At 45.3% G+C, this 18,893-nt stretch overlaps 1 protein-coding gene across 1 annotated transcript in view; it reads left to right on the forward strand.

Moving 5' to 3' along the window:
- Positions 1–12,373: 12,373 nt before the first annotated feature.
- LOC144827873 (uncharacterized) overlaps positions 12,374–18,893 on the forward strand; it is a 448,943-nt gene continuing 442,423 nt past the window's right edge. Inside the window, exons 1-2 of the mRNA XM_078686037.1 lie at positions 12,374–12,525; positions 18,650–18,693. Of these exons, the coding sequence (XP_078542163.1) occupies positions 12,374–12,525; positions 18,650–18,693 (196 nt within the window). The remainder of the gene's footprint in view (positions 12,526–18,649; positions 18,694–18,893) is intronic.

Here is an 18,893-nt window from a genome sequence, read left to right on the forward strand (position 1 = left end):
ACCACAGATTGCAGTAACGTTCTAGTTAGGTGAATATGTCAATGACAACATTAATGTTTTGAACTCAAAAAAACCACAGAAATTCACCAGTCATAATAAGCAGAGCTAACTATAACGTATCCCCCACAATACACTGCTTATGACCTCACATATTACATCACTCATGACGTTCTATGACATCATTGACGACATCTCAAATAACAAATGTTATAATTAGGTGACAATTTCCATCACAACATTAAACATAAAAAAAACACAGATATTTACAAGATATAGTCAGCGTAGTTAACCATAGCTTGTGTACCCACCATGCACTGCTTACAACCTCACATATTACATCACACATGACATGTTCTAAAACATTGCTGATGACATCTCAAATGGCATCATTGATGTCATCAGCATCCAAGTTACTTTTGTACATATTACTTGATAAAGGAGTATGGCTTTAGAGGCATTAAATTAAATACGAAATAGCTCAGAATAATGTAAGGCATAATTAATGTAATCGTACATACAACCACCTTAGGTGAAACAAGAAGTTGTCATTTGCAGCATTGACCCCACACCATACACTTCATGGGTAGCCGAGCTCATGTTGACAATCAATCACACACAGATGGGTGACCCCAACTGCACATGGTGCTCAATCTGTTCAGAGAAATCCAAGTCCCTCCAGACACTTACGATCTCTTACATAACTAATGCCCTACTGCAGAAATCCTGTAAACTATATCAACCCATCACAATTAGTGAACCTCTCCTGAAATATAAGTGGATATGAGTGGAAAAATAAGTACTATAAACAGTGTTTAGCATTTGTAGAGACTTTACCCTGTACACAACTGTTTGCTTATAGCCAAACTCTTATGAGGAATACACCACAGATTATTGAAAAGTAATACACTAATTGAACACCTCTTTGTCTTAGATGGCCTTTCTAAAGTTGCTGATGGACTGAATGTGGACCTCTCTGTGTCCATCACCCCATGGATGCAATATGTTGAATTGTTAATACATACCATAGTGATTGTTGATCATTTGGAGTGCTTTCCTTTTATTGATTTTTATAAATATGTTGTCTTATAATTGCACTAGTTAATACCTAGATCCCATTGTTAAGTTGCCACTAACTGCCATAAGTTTAGAAAAGTATAGAAGAAATAGAAAACATATAAGAAATAATGGCTAGAAGAGTAATAGACAAAGGGAATCAAGAATCACAGACATCACAACAGTGTAACTAAAGAAACTCATCAATGTATCACTACGAAACACGATCAATGTAAAAACTCACCACAAAATACAAGACCCAATCAATATTTTGGAATATGATAATCATCTAAATTCAAACTGGTCTCTAGAATAATGATCATACAGAGGGATCAGGAAGTGGACACAGGACACCTTTAAAGGACTCATTCTTTTTTAAATGATACCCAGACAATCTATATCTATATTCTTGAATGTATAGACTCACCCTAAACAGCTGATCCTTATGGTCTGTTAAGACTTTCATAAAAACCTATCAGTATTTTACTGCTGCAAAGCATGACCATTGATAATCATCCAAGTAGTCCCTAAAATAATAAACATTAAAAAGGTCAAAAACCTGATGTAAAACACATTGTTATATGAAATCCTGCTAAAGCAAGAATGAGGTAAAATGATCCACACAAGCCTAAAAGTAATTAGCTTTATTGTTCAAATTGACCCCAGCGAAGAAGCAGCAAGACGCACATCCAGCTGGTCCAGCCTCTTCAGAAGCTCAAGGTAGAGCGCATCATGTACATTCCATACTACATCATCCATTCTTATATCTAAATTCCATACACTAAGGAATCTCTAAAGGGACAATAATGAATATGGATAATAAATAGCGATAAGATTACAATAATACAATTCTAATTAAAATTCACCTTTCCCTTAAAGAATAGAAACAACATGCTAAAAATATATACCTGACAAGACAACTAAACCTGCAAGAAAGAGTATATAATTAGTTGCACGCAAAATCCTGAAATTTCTTTGGTCTAAATAAACTTTCAATCCAATTTACTCATTCTTGCCGAATCACCTACTTTGGAGGTAAAAGGTGATTGCTCTTCCTCTTCTACTTTGGAGGTAGAATGTGATTGCCCATCTCTTCCTCTAGAAGTAGAAGGTAAATGCTCCGTCTCTATTTGGACCTAACTATTATCATCCACTTGTTGCAAACATTCAAGACAACTTCTACTTTCTTCTACTCCATCTTCACTTGACATACTGTGACTGCTATCGCACAATAACCAATCAGAATTCTTAGTATTCACAGCAGTGGAACCCCAATTGGTATGCCTCATTTCTCCTTTATACAGGGAAATACACTTCAAGCATCAAACGTTTCCACCACTGAACTAAACTTAATTGCACAGTACTTTCTCCACAAGCCATGGCTGTAAAAATTTTCCTCCACCTTTTCCATAAATGCCAGTTTTTTTTAACTCTCACTAAATCTCCAACCTGAATCACCATGTCCTTACATTTGTTCTTCTTATAATAATATGTCTTGCATTTATCCTGTGCCTTACACAACTTTTCATTGATAGCTAAGGAAGTCCACCACTCTATTTGGAACACTTCATCCATCCCACATTGCCCTTCCCATGAGGAGTCCTTCTCCTTATTACTCCAAATGGGCTGAAACCAGTAGAACATGGTTTAATATTGTACGACCGCACAGTTCTCCACACCTCTTTCACCCAAGAATCTTTAGCTACCTTAGCTGTTGAAGCACTCACCAGCTCCATTGCCCACTGGGTGGTATATAGATGTGGTCTTGCACAAAACACCATTCCTTCTTAACATAGGGAGCGACCTAAGACCCTGCTCGCAGGCAGGTCGCTCCCCATGCTGCGCACGGCTCTGCCTGCCTTGTTTTTGCCTAATCTTGTATTTTTCCACTGTGCTTAACTTGCTTTCTTGCATAGACTTGTTTTTATTCCCCTGTGCCTGCACTTGCTTTCTTGCCCAGACTTGTTTTTATTCCCCTGCCCCGCCCCCCTGCAATCCCATTTGCCGCCCCGCTCCCGCCTCCCAGCTGCTCCTCCCTACCACATCCCCTCATATGGAAGCCGCACTGCTGGCGCACCTAAGGCAAGCCTGTCTGTGCCCGTCCGTACCTGGACCGCGCCCAGCACCAGGACCCCTGGACACCATGAACGCCACGACGCCCGACACCGCTACGATGCCAGAACCCTCCACGCACTCAACACCGGACGATCAAACACCTGCTTCCTGGCCGCCCCGAAGTGCACCCACGGAGCTTTCACCTGCCGGAACTGCAGCTTCACAAGCATCCGCTCCACCATGCTGCCGACCAGGGAAGAACCCAACCACCTCAGATGCATCCTTCTCAACACCCGCTCCGCCCAAAAACATGCCGTTGAACTCTGGGACCTACTCGACTTAACCTCCCCAGACGTCGCCTTCCAGACGGAGACCTGGCTGAACCTCGCCTCGGCACCCGACATAGCCATAGCCGTCCCGGAAGGCTACAAGATCACCCGCAAGGACCGCACCAACAGAGCGGGAGGAGGAATCGCCATCGTCCACAGGAACACTCTCAGAGTCTCGACCAACACCGACGACACCCTCAGCACCGCTGAACACCTGCACTTCCAGATCCACACCGACCCCAACACCACCCTCAGTGGAACCCTCATCTACAGACCGCCCGGACCCCGACCACAGTTCAGCGACTCCATCGCCGACTTTGTCAGCACACACGCCCTCTCATCCATGGACTACATTCTCCTCGGGGACCTGAACTTCCAGCTCGAAAACAATGACAACACCAACTCCACTACCCTGATCGACAACCTAGTCAACCTCGGACTCAGATAACTCGTCACAACACCCACCCACTCTGCCGGTCACACGCTTGACCCCCTCTTCTCCGCAAGCCCCCACATCTCCTTCAACCATACCACGAACTCCACTGGACCGACCACCGCTGCATCCACTTCACCTTCAAGAAACCACCACCGCACCCAACAGATGCCTCACCGCTGCTGGAGAAAAGTCACCGAAGACCAGCTAACCACCACGCTCGCCCAGAGCCCACCAGCCGACCATACCGACCCCGACAACGCCGCCCGCAACCTCGGACAGTGGATCAACGACTGCGCCAACACCCTTGCCCCGATCAAGAAACCTCTAAACAATCATACCAACAAGAAAGCCAGCTGGTTCAATGAAGACCTCCGGGCCTCCAAGCAAACCTGCCGAAAGCTGGAGAAGATCTGGTTCCGTGAACGAACACCGGACAGCCATGCCGCCCACATGAATGCCACCCGCAGACACCATCACCTCATCAGATCCGCCAAAAGGGCCTCCTTCAAAGACCGCCTAGACAACAATTCGCACAACAGCAAAGAGCTCTTCAACATCCCCATCCAGATCCTTGCGCTCTTCCTCTCAGGCCAAGGCAGTTACTCCCAGGATCCGTCGTGCTCGCTGTGGAGGGCGCTCTTTTAAACACCTCGCCCGGCAGCTATGGAATGATCTCCCATTATCTCTGAGATCCAGCACCAGTCTTCTGGCTTTCAGGAAAGATCTGAAGACCTTCCTCTTCCTCTAATAACATCGCCTGCTGTGCTATGCTCTGTCACTCGTCCGTTTTTCTTCCTCTCTGGACTTGCTGAGGCTCTGACAGCGCCGGGACACTTCTCGGAGTAGCCGTGCGCTATAGAAGCACCCCCATTAACATTAACATTAACATTAACTCTCCAACCCCTGCTCCAACACCAACGACGTCCCATCCTCACAAGACCTGTGCGACTCGCTGGCCACCTTCTTCCACCGCAAGATCACAGACATCCACGACAGTTTCAACGCCACGACCACCCCGACAACCACTGAGACCTCCGCCCCCACGACCACCATCCGCACCAACCGCCTGCTCTACTGGACCAACATCAACGATGATGACACCATCAAGATCATGAACACCATCCACTCCGGATCTCCGTCAGATCCATGCCCACACCACATCTTCAACAAAGCCAGCACATCCATCGCACCCCATCTCCGGAAAGTCATCAACACCTCCTTTGAGACAGCAACCTTCCCTGAGAGCTGGAAGCACGCCGAGATCAACGCCTTACTCAAGAAACCCAAGGTGGACCCCAAGGACCTCAAGAACTTCCGGCCCATCTCCCTGCTCCCGTTCCCAGCAAAGGTCATCGAGAAGACCGTCAACAAACAACTGACCCGCTACCTCAAGGAGAACAACATCCTGGACCCTTCCCAGTCCGGGTTCCACAGCAACCACAGCACCGAGACTGCCTTCATCGCCACCACCGATGACATCAAGTCCCGGCTGGACAACGGAGAAACGGTGGCCCTCATCCTCCTGGACCTGTCAGCCGCCTTCGACATGGTCTGTCACCACACACTACGAACACGCCTCCACAACGCTGGGATCCAAGAGAAGGCCCTGGACTGGACCACCTCCTTCCTCTTCGGCAGAACAAAGAGCGTCCGCCTTCCCCCCTTCCGCTCCGAAGCCACCGAGATCATCTGCGGCGTACCCCAGGGCTCATCCCTCAGCCCAACCCTGTTTAACATCTACATTGCACCACTCGCCCACGTCGCCACGACCTCAACATCCTCTCCTACGCCGATGACACCCAGCTAATACTCTCCCTCACCGAGGACCCCCACACCACCAAAACCAACCTTCATGAAGGCATGAAGGCCGTTGCTGAATGGATGAGGAACAGCCGACTGAAGCTGAACTCGGACAAGACGGAGGTCCTCATCCTCAGATCCAACCCTTCGGCTTGGGACGACTCCTGGTGGCCGACCGCACTGGGAACTGCTCCAACACCCACCGACCACCTAGGGGTCATCCTCGACTCCACCCTCTCCATGACTAAACAGGTCAATGCCTTCTCCTCCTCCTGTTTCAACACCCTCCGCATGCTCCGTAGGATCTACAAGTGGATCCCCATTGAAACGAGAAGAACAGTCACCCAGGCCCTTGTCAGCAGCAGGTTGGACTATGGAACCGCCCTCTACGCAGGAGCCTCAGCCAAACTCCTGAGACGGCTCCAACGCATCCAGTACGCCTCTGCACGCCTGATCCTCAACATCCCTCACCGCAGCCACATCACACCCCACCTGAGAGACCTGCACTGGCTCCCGGTCAACAAGAGGATAACCTTCAAGCTCCTCACCCACGCACACTAGGCACTCCACAACACCGGACCAACGTACCTCAACAGACGACTCAGCTTCTACACCCCCACCCGCCAGCTCCGATCCGCCGCCCTCGCCCTCGCTTCCGAAGAGCAACCTCCGGCGGCAGATCATTCTCCCACTTCGCCGCCAAGACCTGGAACACCCTCCCCATCCACCTACGGCAGACCCAAGACCTGCTGACCTTCAGAAAACTCCTCAAGACCTGGCTTTTTGAGCAGTAGCAGCATTACCCACCCCAGCGCCTTGAGACCCTCACGGGTGAGTAGTGTGCTTTACAAATGATATGATTGATTGATTGATTGATTGAACAACTCCGTAAACACCACTGAACTGAATTGGGGTTCATTATCAGTTAAAGTCCCTTTAGGTAACCCTGTTCTTAAAAACAACTCCTCTAAAAAACAAACAACTGTTTGGGCATCAACCTTGTTAACCACCTCAATTTCAGGCCCCTTTGCAAAATGACAAATCAACACAATTATATACTTAGGGGCTAATTAGGATGTCTGTCGGAACGCCATCCCTGGTTTGACTTCCGGCTGCTGAATTACTATCATGGTGGTCGGAATTCTAACTGGCCGGTCAAATCGACAGACTTCCGAAGGGTCACATAATCCTGTGAAGGTGGCATTTCTGCCTTTGGGATTACAATGGCACTTTCTGAGAGCAAATCTATGTTGGCCGTTCCGACATGGATTTGCTCTAGGAAAGTGCCTTTGGGGGTTTAGCAGGGTCCTCTTCCCCCTTGGTTCTCCAGTTGGGTGCCTGCCACGCGGTGCAGGGATTTATACACACTCCCAATTCTCAAAGGGAGCTTGTGCTACGGCAGGTTTATGGCCGCAGCACAAGCTCCCATAGAGAAATGGGAATATGCAACGCACCATGTGCGGACGCATTGTAATTGTTGTGTCAGGACTGCCAACTGGAGGGTAGACGTGAATCTGCCCAACATCGTAATCATGCCCTTAGACTGGGAGCCAATTGTTACGGGGCCTAAAATGTCCAACCCAATCCCTAGCAAGTTATCTCTGGGCATTTTAAAGGACAAAGAGGTGGTTCTATAGTGATGTTGTTTTCTCCAAATGTTTGCACAACACACACTTTTACACCTTCTTTTCTATCTGTAGCTCTATGCCAGGCCATCACAACAACAATTTCACCCTAGACTTGGTTTTAGTAATCCCTAGATGGCCCCTATTGCAAATATCTAGCAACCTGTCTTTCAAACATCCTGGGGGAATTATCCTGCCCCCACGTAGTACTTTGCCTTCTTCCACAGACAGTTCATTTCTTAATTCCCAATAAGCACGCAAACTGTTTTCGATGATCCTCTTGATAGGTCGCCTCTCCAGAATGCAAACCTTTAATGTCTGTAAAATATCATCTTTTTCAGTCGCCTCAACCAACTCACATTCAGTGATTTCTGTGACACACGTCTTCAAACTCTTCTCCTGGTTTGGTTTTCAATGGAAGGGGCAATCTGCTTAGAAAATCCGCAATCACATTCTTGACCCCTGGAACATAGCATACCTCATATCGCTGCCGTTGAGGCTGGAGGGAGTGCGGGTTTCGTGCAGTGCTTGTCAGTGGGTCATAAATATAAAAATAAAAAGGTACTTACCCACAAAATGGCTGGCTCACCTCCTCCGGTCCTCATGCTTCCAGGCCGTCACGCTGGTCTTCAGCAATTCTCCACACCATTCCAGACGCTGCTGTCATGTTGCTGATATTAAGCAGCATGAGAGCAGCGCCAGGATTGGTTGGAGCGGGCTGCGTTAACGCTCTCGGGCAGAGGGAGTTGTGCCTGCTGTCCACCCAGCTGTCTAGGACAGCTGGTGAGAGAGGTTTAAAGTGCGTATGTCAAACTGGCCGTCGCAAAACAGCCATCCGAAATGACATGTGCACTCCAAAATGGAGTGAGCACTGCTCCCCTGCTGCCAATCAGCAGCAGTGGCCCTGCCCCCAAACACGGCTTGGCCTGGAGAAAGTAAAAAATAAAATGGTAATAAATTAATTGTATTGCAATTATATTTTTCACCTTTGCTGCACTGGCAGCAGTGGGGCAATGCTCCTCCGCCCTAATGGAGGGGACGCCACTGCTGCTGATACTTGTGTTAGCAAAGACAGGACTGTGTCTGTGGTTCCCTGCTCGAGGAAAAATCTTCCCTGAGCCCCCAGACAGAAGAAAATACTCCATGAGTTAGTTGACTTACTTCCTGTTACAGCTAGAAGGCCACAAAAACTGAATCTGTGCCAGTTTGAATCTTCCCGAGATGTTGCGTTCGGAAAGTAAACAGGCATAATTATCTTCTAATCCAAGTGAAAATGAGAACAAATCTTTGGAAGTAAACCTGGTCGGGTCCTAAAACTACAGTGTACAGATTAATAATTACGTTTGATTCATCAGTTGCTAAATCCCCAATTCCCCTAAACAAAGAGCCAAAGTTACTGCCAGTAAAAAAGATGCATTGAAAGCGAGGACATGAAAAGCCAGTGAATCCAATGCTTCGAATGGATGCAGTTGTAGGCTTCATAAGACCATTGAGAAATCCCAGATAGGAAGCAAGGACTTTGTTTATGCTGTTGGAAAATATGAAAGTAACAGCTTCCTATTTCTGCTAAAGCCTGATCGTGCACTCTTACTGCTCTGATGGCCCCCATTGGGCTTTGAAGGAGGATGCTGGCAGATATTGAAAAAATACTTCCTTCAAGAAATCTGGGATTTTGATGGAACACAAGATAGGGCACCCAACCCTTGTGTGGAGTACCACTGAGAAACAAACTGTTCACATGCTTGTTGCAAGTGGATGAGGTAGAAGGTACACAGCATTATTTATTCATTTTTATTACGTCTTCGAAAAAACCTATATGTTTGAAGAGTGAATCATTTGACCTTCAAAGTGTTAGGTGGAGTCCAAGGAATGCTGTTCAGTGGATATCTGGCTGCAGTAAAGGGCTTGACAACCTGTTTAGTAGAGAAACCACGGTCTTCTTGGAAGAAATGGGGCAATTAGACTATAGCCTAGGGTTATACCAGGATCACTGAAATAATATCGAGGGACAGAATATCGACCATCAAAAATATCGTTGACAAAATATCGACAGTCAAAATATCGAGTTTCTATCTACAAACAGGTAAGTACAAAAATATCGAGTTAAAAATATCGTTTACAAAAATATAGTTGTAAAAAATATCGTATTTACTAAAAACAGTGTTAAATTAAATTAATATTAATAATTAATTACTAAAATATACTTAAAATTACTTAAATTAACTTATACTAATTAAATAATTAATGAAAGTTAAATAAATATTTTTTTATTTCATATTTATTAAAACATATATATATAGTAACAAAATATAATAAAATAATACCCAAAAACTGAAAACTGACCCTGAACCCTAAAAATACCCCTTTACCCAAAAACCCAAAACTGACCCTGAACCCTAAAAATACCCCTTTACCCAAAAACTGAAAACTGACCCTAAACCCTAAAAATACCCCTTTACCCAAAAACTGAAAACTGACCCTGAACCCTAAAAATACCCCTTTACCCAAAAACTGAAAACTGACCCTGAACCCTAAAAATACCCCTTTACCCAAAAACTCAAAACTGACCCTGAACCCTAAAAATACCCCTTTACCCAAAAACCCAAAACTGACCCTGAACCCTAAAAATAAAAACAATTTTTTTTACTATCTATATTATATACTTACATATTTTCACTTTCTATATTATTTACAGTCGATATTACTTCACTTACCTTAAAAACGATATTTTGGCTGTCTATATTCTGTCCTGTCGATATTTTGTCCAAACGATATTTTTGACTCGATATTCTGTCCAAACGATATTTTGGAGTCGATATTATGTCTGTGCACCCTATACCAGTTGTTAAAGGCCCTGAACCTGATTTATTGGCCCGAGCTCCATGCAAGGGCCTTAACCATTCGCCTCATGAACTCAATCCACTCTGGCTCACCTTCTGACCCCTGCCCCCACTTCATCTTCAACAAAGCTGACTCCATCATCGCTCCCCAACTCCGCGATGTCATCAACTGCTCCTTTGACTCCGCCACCTTTCCAGAAATATGGAAACACGCCGAACTCAGCGCCCTTCTGAAAAAACCAACAGCAGACCCCTCAGATCTGAAAAACTACCGACCCATTTCCCTCCTCCTTTTCCCGGCCAAAGTCATCGAGAAAGCCGTCAATAGCCAACTAGCAGCCTTCCTTGAATCCAACAACTCCCTGGATCCCTCACAGAACGGCTTTCGAGCCAAACACAGCACCGAAACCGCCCTCATTGCGGCAACCAACGACATCCGAGCACTCCTGGACAACGGTGAAACAGTGGCCCTCATTCTACTCGACCTCTCCGCCGCCTTCAACACTGTCTGTCACAACACCCTCATACAACGCCTCAACAACATCGGCATACAAGGAAAAGCCTTGGACTGGATCATCTCATTCCTAGCCGGGAGAACACAGAGAGTCCGACTCCCCCCATTCTACTCAGAGCCCACCGAAGTCATCTGCGGCGTACCTCAAGGCTCCTCACTCAGTCCCACCCTCTTCAACGTCTACATGAGTCCCCTCGCCTCCATCGCACGTCAACACAACCTCAACATCATCTCCTACGCTGACGACACCCAGCTAATCCTTTCCCTCACCAAAGATCCCAACACCGCCAAAAACAACCTTCACGAAGGTATGAAAGAAGTAGCCGAATGGATGAAACAGAGCCGCTTAAAACTCAACTCAGACAAGACGGAGGTGCTCATCCTAGGATCCTCCCCCTCAGCTTGGGACGACTCCTGGTGGCCTTCCGCTTTGGGATCTGCGCCCACACCCACAGACCATGCACGTAACCTTGGCGTCATTCTAGACTCCTCCCTCTCAATGTCCAGACAAGTCAACGCCGTATCGTCCTCCTGCTTCAACGTCCTTCGCATTCTCAAAAAGATCTTTCGCTGGATCCCCCTCGAAACAAGAAAGACTGTCACCCATGCACTGGTCACGAGTCGACTGGACTATGGCAACACACTCTACGCCGGAATTACAACAAAATTGCAGAAAAAACTCCAGCGCATCCAAAACGCATCAGCGAGACTCATATTAGACATCCCGCGCCAAGAGCACATCACCGGTCACTTAAAAAACCTCCACTGGCTTCCCGTCAACAAAAGAATTACTTTCCGCCTTCTTACCCACGCACACAAGGCCCTTTATAATCTAGGACCCGAATGCCTCAACTCCCGACTGTCCTTCTACCATCCCACCCGCCAACTAAGATCATCCAATCACATCTCCTTCAGAAAAGAACTGAAAACATGGCTATTTGATAAAAAGTAAACCCCTCCCTCCAGCGCCTTGAGACCCTCTGGGTGAGTAGTGCGCTTTATAAATACATGAACTTGAACTTGAACTTGAACCCCTTCGTTGCGGGGGTTATTTTCCCGCTGTGCTGGGGGCGCGAACGGCGCCCGCATGCTCATGACGAGCTGAGCTCGTCATGAGGCACGGCGCTCCTGTGCTCATGACGAGCTCAGCTTGTCACAGGTGCATTACCTGCCGTGGAACGCTCAGCACAGCAGGGGAATTATCTCCGCATGCGAGCGTTCCACGGCTCATGACGAGCTGAGCTCGTCATGAGCACCGGAGCGCCATGGCTCATGACGAGCTCAGCTCGTCATGAGCATGCAAGAGGTTAATGAGGGAGGAGGCCTTTAACAATAGCCTAGTCCGAGGCAGAAGGGCTATAAGGCTATTTGAACATTCCGCCCATGAAAAGTAGAATGTTCTAAATTAAAAAGGGAGAAACAAGAAGATAAGCTGTGGAATGTTGGAGCTCCGGGCTTACACCTGGCGTTATAAGCCCACAGCTATTCCACTGTCTTCAATGGAGCTGTCAACATTCCAAATATCTGAGCTTTCTCCTGCTGAATATTTCTCAGCACCCATGGAGGAGAGGAATAAGATGAAATGCTAAAGGAGAACTGTGGCCCACCCGTAGGAGAGGACTACTATTCCCAACGCCATTGGGCATGTTGACCTGGTAAAAATATTGCGGAATTGGAGCCCCTGAGGAGGATGTGAGCAGGTCCATCCGAGGAATGCCTAGATGGAGAATCAAGAACCAAAATGGGTCCGAATGGAGATGAACGTCAAAGAGAAGCAAAGCACTCCATTCAGATCATCTAATAGGGAATTCTCTGTCCTGCAAGAGAAAATCCCCTTCAAAAAACAGATGGAATGCTCCACCGAACCGAAGAAGTAAGCTATATTTGGTAGGGGTTGACTTTGCTTTTTCCCTTGTCTATTACATACAAGCAAGTCAGGTGATTGTCTCAACAAACTAATACAGCATGGCCTGCCAGGAGAGGAGGGAATGCTTTAGAACCTGGACAACTGCACCAACCCTCTACAATTGAATGAATAATTTCTTTCCAACTTTAACCACGGTCCTCAAACCACAAAGTAGTAGAGGGTGGCCCCCTCCCATTTACATGGTGTCTGTGGTTAAAACCATCAGAAGGGGAGAATCCAGGACTCATCTTTCAGCAGGCTTGAGTCGACCAACCACCATGACCATTCCCTTCTGATGTTCTGAGAGAATTGGATCAGAAATTACAGGTTGGAAATACAGGATCACCAATGAGACAATAGATGGTGGTTTGAGGCAGAGACAAGAACAGGGGATCAAGGCTCTTGTGTTTGATATGAATCGCTGACTTTGTAGTCACTCTTTTTCTAGAGCCCAACTCTTGATGAACAGAGATATCAGAGGAGATTTAAGGGTGGCTATCCATCCAGTGGAAGAAAGGCCATCTCAAGGTCTGTGCAGAACTTGGTTCTAATGAATCCTAGGATGCAATGAGCTGTGATTTCTCCCAAATTAGTAGGAATATGACATTTTGCAGAACCTGGCATACTGTAGATACATATTTTATATCTTTAAAAATTGATGGAACAAGGAACACAGTCATGGATGGAACGCTTGAATTTATCTCCACCACTGTCAAGACCATTGTTTTTGGCCCACTATTCAATTCTAGACTGATACCTCCCATATGCAAATCATCCTGGGACCTGCCCAATATGAATAATTCGGCCCTAGCATCCAGGCTACATCTCCTCCAGATGGGACCACAAGCAATACTGACTGGTTTAGACCTACTTAGATCTCCTCTATAACTGCTTGAGGTGAGGATTGCTTGTGTTTCCTTCTGAAGGGGAATCTGGCTGCTCGGGGTGGACAGTTCCCATGAGGCGCAGGGTCAGCAATGATTTGCATAAGGTGAGCTTCTCTCTGGAGTGGCACAGTGAGTAAAACATGATGGCTTGGAATACTATCCAGAGAGAATGCCAGTGTGTTAGACTATTTGCATGCATTACTTCCATCACCTTTGTATTTTTTGATGCAACGCATCGAGAGGCATGGGTATAACCAGACCTGGGTCTCTTGCTTACTTTGCCACATAATCCATGCTATACCTCACTGATGAAGCCTGACGAGGCTAAAACTGGTCTGGGGTTGCTTGTGTTATCTTCAGGAGGGGGCATCAGATGGCGCCTTGGGATGAAGTATCCCCAGGAGGTTCAGGGTCAGTACTGGTTTGCATAAGGTGGGCTTCTGTCTAGAGTGGGAGAAAATGATAGGTTGGAATCTTCCGCAGTGTGATTGCCAGTGCTTTGAACTATTCATAAGCATTCCCGATCATCTTTTGTGTGTTTGATATAGCGTTATAAGTGGCCATGTCTATGCCCAGACAGGGGTCCCTTGCTTGCTATGCCACCTCACCCTTGCTCCATCTCTCTGATGAGACATAAATGGCCATACTCTTTCTGATGCTGTGCTCTCTTCTGGAGGGGAACTTTGCCTGGCACAGCTGCACTCTTCCCATGAGGAGCAGGGTCAGTACTGATTTGCATATGGCAGGTGTCTGTTTAGGGTGGCACTGTGGGTAAACTTTATTAGGTTGGAATGCGTCCAGGTAGACACAGCTACAGAGCCAGCCACAGCTGTAACTCATTGAAAGGCCTTCAGCAAAGGCACCGGAACAAGGTTTCTTATATTCATATAATTATGTGCAGTTTAAACTATCAAGGTTTTTATGTGTAAGAGAATGCTGAATTTCTTTGTCTTTTAGCAGACACATGTTTACTAGTGAAGAGATGTGAACTAGAGGTCAGAGTTGTGGACTTTTCTACTGAGGAACCAAGATTGGATCCTGGCCTCTTGTCAACATCCAGTGGTTCTCATCAAATAATGTTGCATCTGTGTGAATGAATTGAAAAAATGTATACTGTTTGGGTTTCACATAAAATGTCAGTGGCTTGTGTAGAGCAATATAATGCCCTTGGGCCAAGTTTGCTCCATAAAAAATGAACTAAGCTCTAAGAAAGGAAGGGTGATCTTTGGTGACCCACAGGTACATTCCTCAATTGAAAGCACTTGCTGAGCCCTGTTAATGGATGGTGAGAAATGCTGGTTCAGCATGGGTTCCTTTACTGTCTGTCTTCATATGGAAAAGATCCTCTCCTTGCCAAAGGGCCACTGGAATAATGCAGCATTGGAGGTTCAAAATATGTGTCAGGGTCGGTTGACTAAATTATATAGCATGAAAAGGCAAATTATGCTGCCTAATGGGGCATAATCTGTTCTACCACTACATCCTTATTTTTTAAATTTTACATCTTAACACTCTGTGAGCAAAGGTTTCACCTCATTAGCACCAGTTTTATATCCAAATATAGCAATAAGAAACTTTTGGTGAATTTAAAATAGACAGTGAGGATGAACTGATCAATAACATCAAGGATCTTAATGAAGTGGATGAGCGAATACAATTCACTTTTGAAATACAAAAACATAAGATCAACTACCTGGATGTAACCATTAAAAGACACAATATGAATTTTAAAACTACACTATTCACAAAATCAACAGATCGGAACAACATGTTAGCCTACCAGAGCTTTCACCAACAAGCGTTGAGGCAGCATTTACCTTTCTCACAACTACTACGAATTAAAATAGTCTCAGACCCAGAGGAATTCAAGACACAATCCCAGAACATGATACAACGTTTCAAAGATAGAGGTTATCCTGAAGGCACTCTGAAACAAGCCATGGAGCAAGCAAATTCTAAAGATAGGATGCAACTATTGACAACAAAGAAAACCCCGAAAGAACCCAAAATCACATGCGTGAGTACATTTTCAACGGCTAGTGTCCGATATAAAAGTATCATCAAGAAGCATTGGTCTTTACTTCAAGTTGAACCAGACTTCAACAACATTTTTCAAGAAATTCCTGTGTACGCATTCAGCAGAGGCAGAAACCTTGGTGAAATTATCAAGCAACCAGTTCCAAAAACATGCACAGTTAATTACAAAGGCACAGTTCCGTGCTGGAACTGTAATAATTGTAATAACATTCTACAAGGCAATAGTATCACTCACCCCATGAGGGGCAACGAAATAAAATTACAAGTGAATGCAACATGTGACACCTCGAATATCATCTATATGATTAAATGCCCGTGCGGAAAAGCGTATATTGGGCAGACTGAAAGAAAACTAAAAGTGAGACTTAATGAACACAAACGTATCATCAGGACTAAAGCTTTAAAGTCAGTTGTAGCTGCACACTTTATTGAAGCTAACCACCAAGTGAGTCAAATTAAAGCACGTGTGTTGGAAATCATAGCAAAAAGTGAAGATAGAGACAATAAGAAAATGCTTCTCAAACGAGAGAAATTTTGGATATACCACTTACAAACTTTAAAACCCAAAGGAATGAATGAGCGCACTGAATTTGGATGTTATCTATAAATCATTTTTCTGTTTCTTATTCTTGTGATTTATGGATTAATGAATCTCAACAGACGCTGGAACTGACTGATGCAGGGATGTTTTCACAGCAGAACTTTATGTTTTATTTCCTGTCCTTTTATGCATTAGCATTTAGTTTACTGTTTCATTAATTGCTGATATCGGAGGTAGTTCTGTAAGGTTTGCGTTTACTTTATTGAGATACACGTAAAGGGACAAATGCTCCCGTCTCTTTAAATACGCTTCACGCGTTTAGTAAACACGGCATTTAACCACACCCCTTAATGCGCGTCACACGCTTCGGTTTTGCCCAAACCACGATGGTGATGACGACTTGCCGGTTAACTTGTTGAAATACTCCGTGAAATCAGACGGTAAGCTCGTATGAGCTGCGTATATAACACATCAGCTTGTTCCGGTGTTACTATTTCTCATGTAAACGCGCGTAACATTGCAACTCACTTAGATCGTTTTTAATAAGCTAGCGATCCACTAATCTTACATGTATTTGTTTGCGCTGAGAGTCTACTTAGTACGAATAGCCTCCTTACATCAACGCACGATATTAGTGTAATGAGTTCGTCATAGCGAGCGATTAATGAGGTTTCTTGTATTTGATAACAGTACATTTATTTTTCAGAAATGTTTTTGTTTTAATGATTTCTTAAAAGATGTATTAACATGGTGATGGATATATGTTCAGAGACGGATACAGATTAGTACAACATAATTTATTATTTCTCAACAGATTATCCCTGATGAAGGCACATGCCGAAATGCATTGGGATTGAATATTATGATAGCTTGTAAATACCGCTATCTTGTGAATCACGTCATTGAAGTACCAAGAGATAATGTAACTCTCCATTGGATTCGTCATGATTAAATTTGAATGACAAGCAAATATATTCGTGTCTTTTTGAAATTCATCGAAAAGATTGCTGTTAGTTAACAGCCTCCCTTCACCAGTGCCCTAGGGGACACCCATACACCAGTGTCGGTGCTACTTCTATGTGATACTGTTTACTCCAGAGCGGGGAGTTATCCCTAGGAGCACGGTTTAATAGACGTTAAAAAAGAGTTGATATTCAGCAGTGCACAGCCACATCCTCCTGAATTTAAAATAGAAACATTTTTTTCCTTAAAATCTGCAGATTATGCAGTAGATGATGGATTAAGTAGTAAATGTGGCAAATCCACATTTATGCAATAAATGCCATGGGTGAAAAATTAAATATTTTCAGTGGCCCTGCTGATGGGTGAGGTGAGACTGCCAGCATAGAGGACAGGGCCTCATCCTGCCTCACCTCAGGAGGATCACAGATCTGTGCCCATCTCCAGCTGGAGAATCCAGCCCGCAGGAAGGGTGAAGTGTTCAACAGTGTGTTGGAGCACTTAGTGTTTTGTAAAATACCCCTCACACACCAAAAGGCCCCTTGGTGTCATGCTTCATCATCGGGGTCTTCGCACCCCTCTAACGGGATGCGGCGTGCTACGACCTCGAATACGTGGGAGCACTTACAGTTGATAACTATATGTGGTGCATGTGTTTTGGGTGTATTTACAAGTGAGTGTTGGGACGTGATGAAGGTTTAAAAAGTACCTTGCACGTTAGTGTATTAGATCAAAAATGTATTCGTAACTCCGGCTGGTACTATTAAAAAAGGTGCAGTTTGAGGTCAGATCTGTCGTGTTTATGGACAGGACCTCAGGTGTGCGTCGACATGTTTCGGAGGCAAAGCTCCTTCTTCAGGACGGGGGTACAACTTCCCCACCTTACTCACGTACTTCAGCGGAGCAGCGTGTGGGGTAAGACGGTGATTAGTACGTCCCGATCCTATTGCACTAATAGCAACACCCCAGACGACCTTTTTGCCTATTGCACTAATAGCAACACCCCAGACGACCTTTTTGCTCATGAAGCAAGCAAGCAAGCTTCATAAGTCATTGAACTTGTAGCAGACCGCTGTAGGCACATTATAGCCTTTTTTCACTTTTGTACCATTATTACCACATCTTGGTATTTTAGAAATACGTGAGTAAGGTGGGGAAGTTGTGCCCCCGTCCTGAAGAAGGAGCTTTGCCTCCGAAACATGTCGACGCACACCTGAGGTCCTGTCCATAAACACGACAGATCTGACCTCACACTGCACCTTTTTTAATAGTACCAGCCGGAGTTACGAATAAATTTTTGATCTAATACACTCACGTGCCAGGTACTTTTTAAACCTTCACCACATCCCACCACTCACTTGTAAATACACCCAAAACACATGCACCACCTATAGTTATCAACTGTCAGTGCTCCCACGTATTCGTAGGTCGTAGCACGCCGCATCCCGTTAGAGGGGTGCGAAGACCCCGATGATGAAGCATGACACCAAGGGGCCTTTTGGTGTGTGAGGGGTATTTTACAAAACACTAAGTGCTCCAACACACTGTTGAACACTTCACCCTTCCTGCGGGCTGGATTCTCTTTGTTTATTAAAGTATTCTGTGGAGCTAGAATCCATCTCCTTTTTTGCTCTACCTCCCCCTTCTGTTTTTTGTACATCTCCAGCTGGAGACATACAAATGAAAGACAGACAGGAAGTAGGAGAGGAGGTATGTGCTCAGGCGTGAGCCATAAATTGAGTTAAATGTTAAAAAGACATCTGGGAGAGGATGTGCCCTAACGTCTAGAGCGGTCGACCTCGATGTTGGAGTCTGGGCAGGGACCCTCGCCATACTGTGATTCCGGGCAAATTACTTAATCTCACCGTGCCTAACAAAATTAATGTGTCTGTTTGCAAGGCAACTGGTGC

The sequence above is a fragment of the Lissotriton helveticus genome, chromosome 4_1 (assembly GCF_964261635.1).
Source record: "Lissotriton helveticus chromosome 4_1, aLisHel1.1, whole genome shotgun sequence".
In the NCBI taxonomy this organism is placed as follows: domain Eukaryota; kingdom Metazoa; phylum Chordata; class Amphibia; order Caudata; family Salamandridae; genus Lissotriton; species Lissotriton helveticus.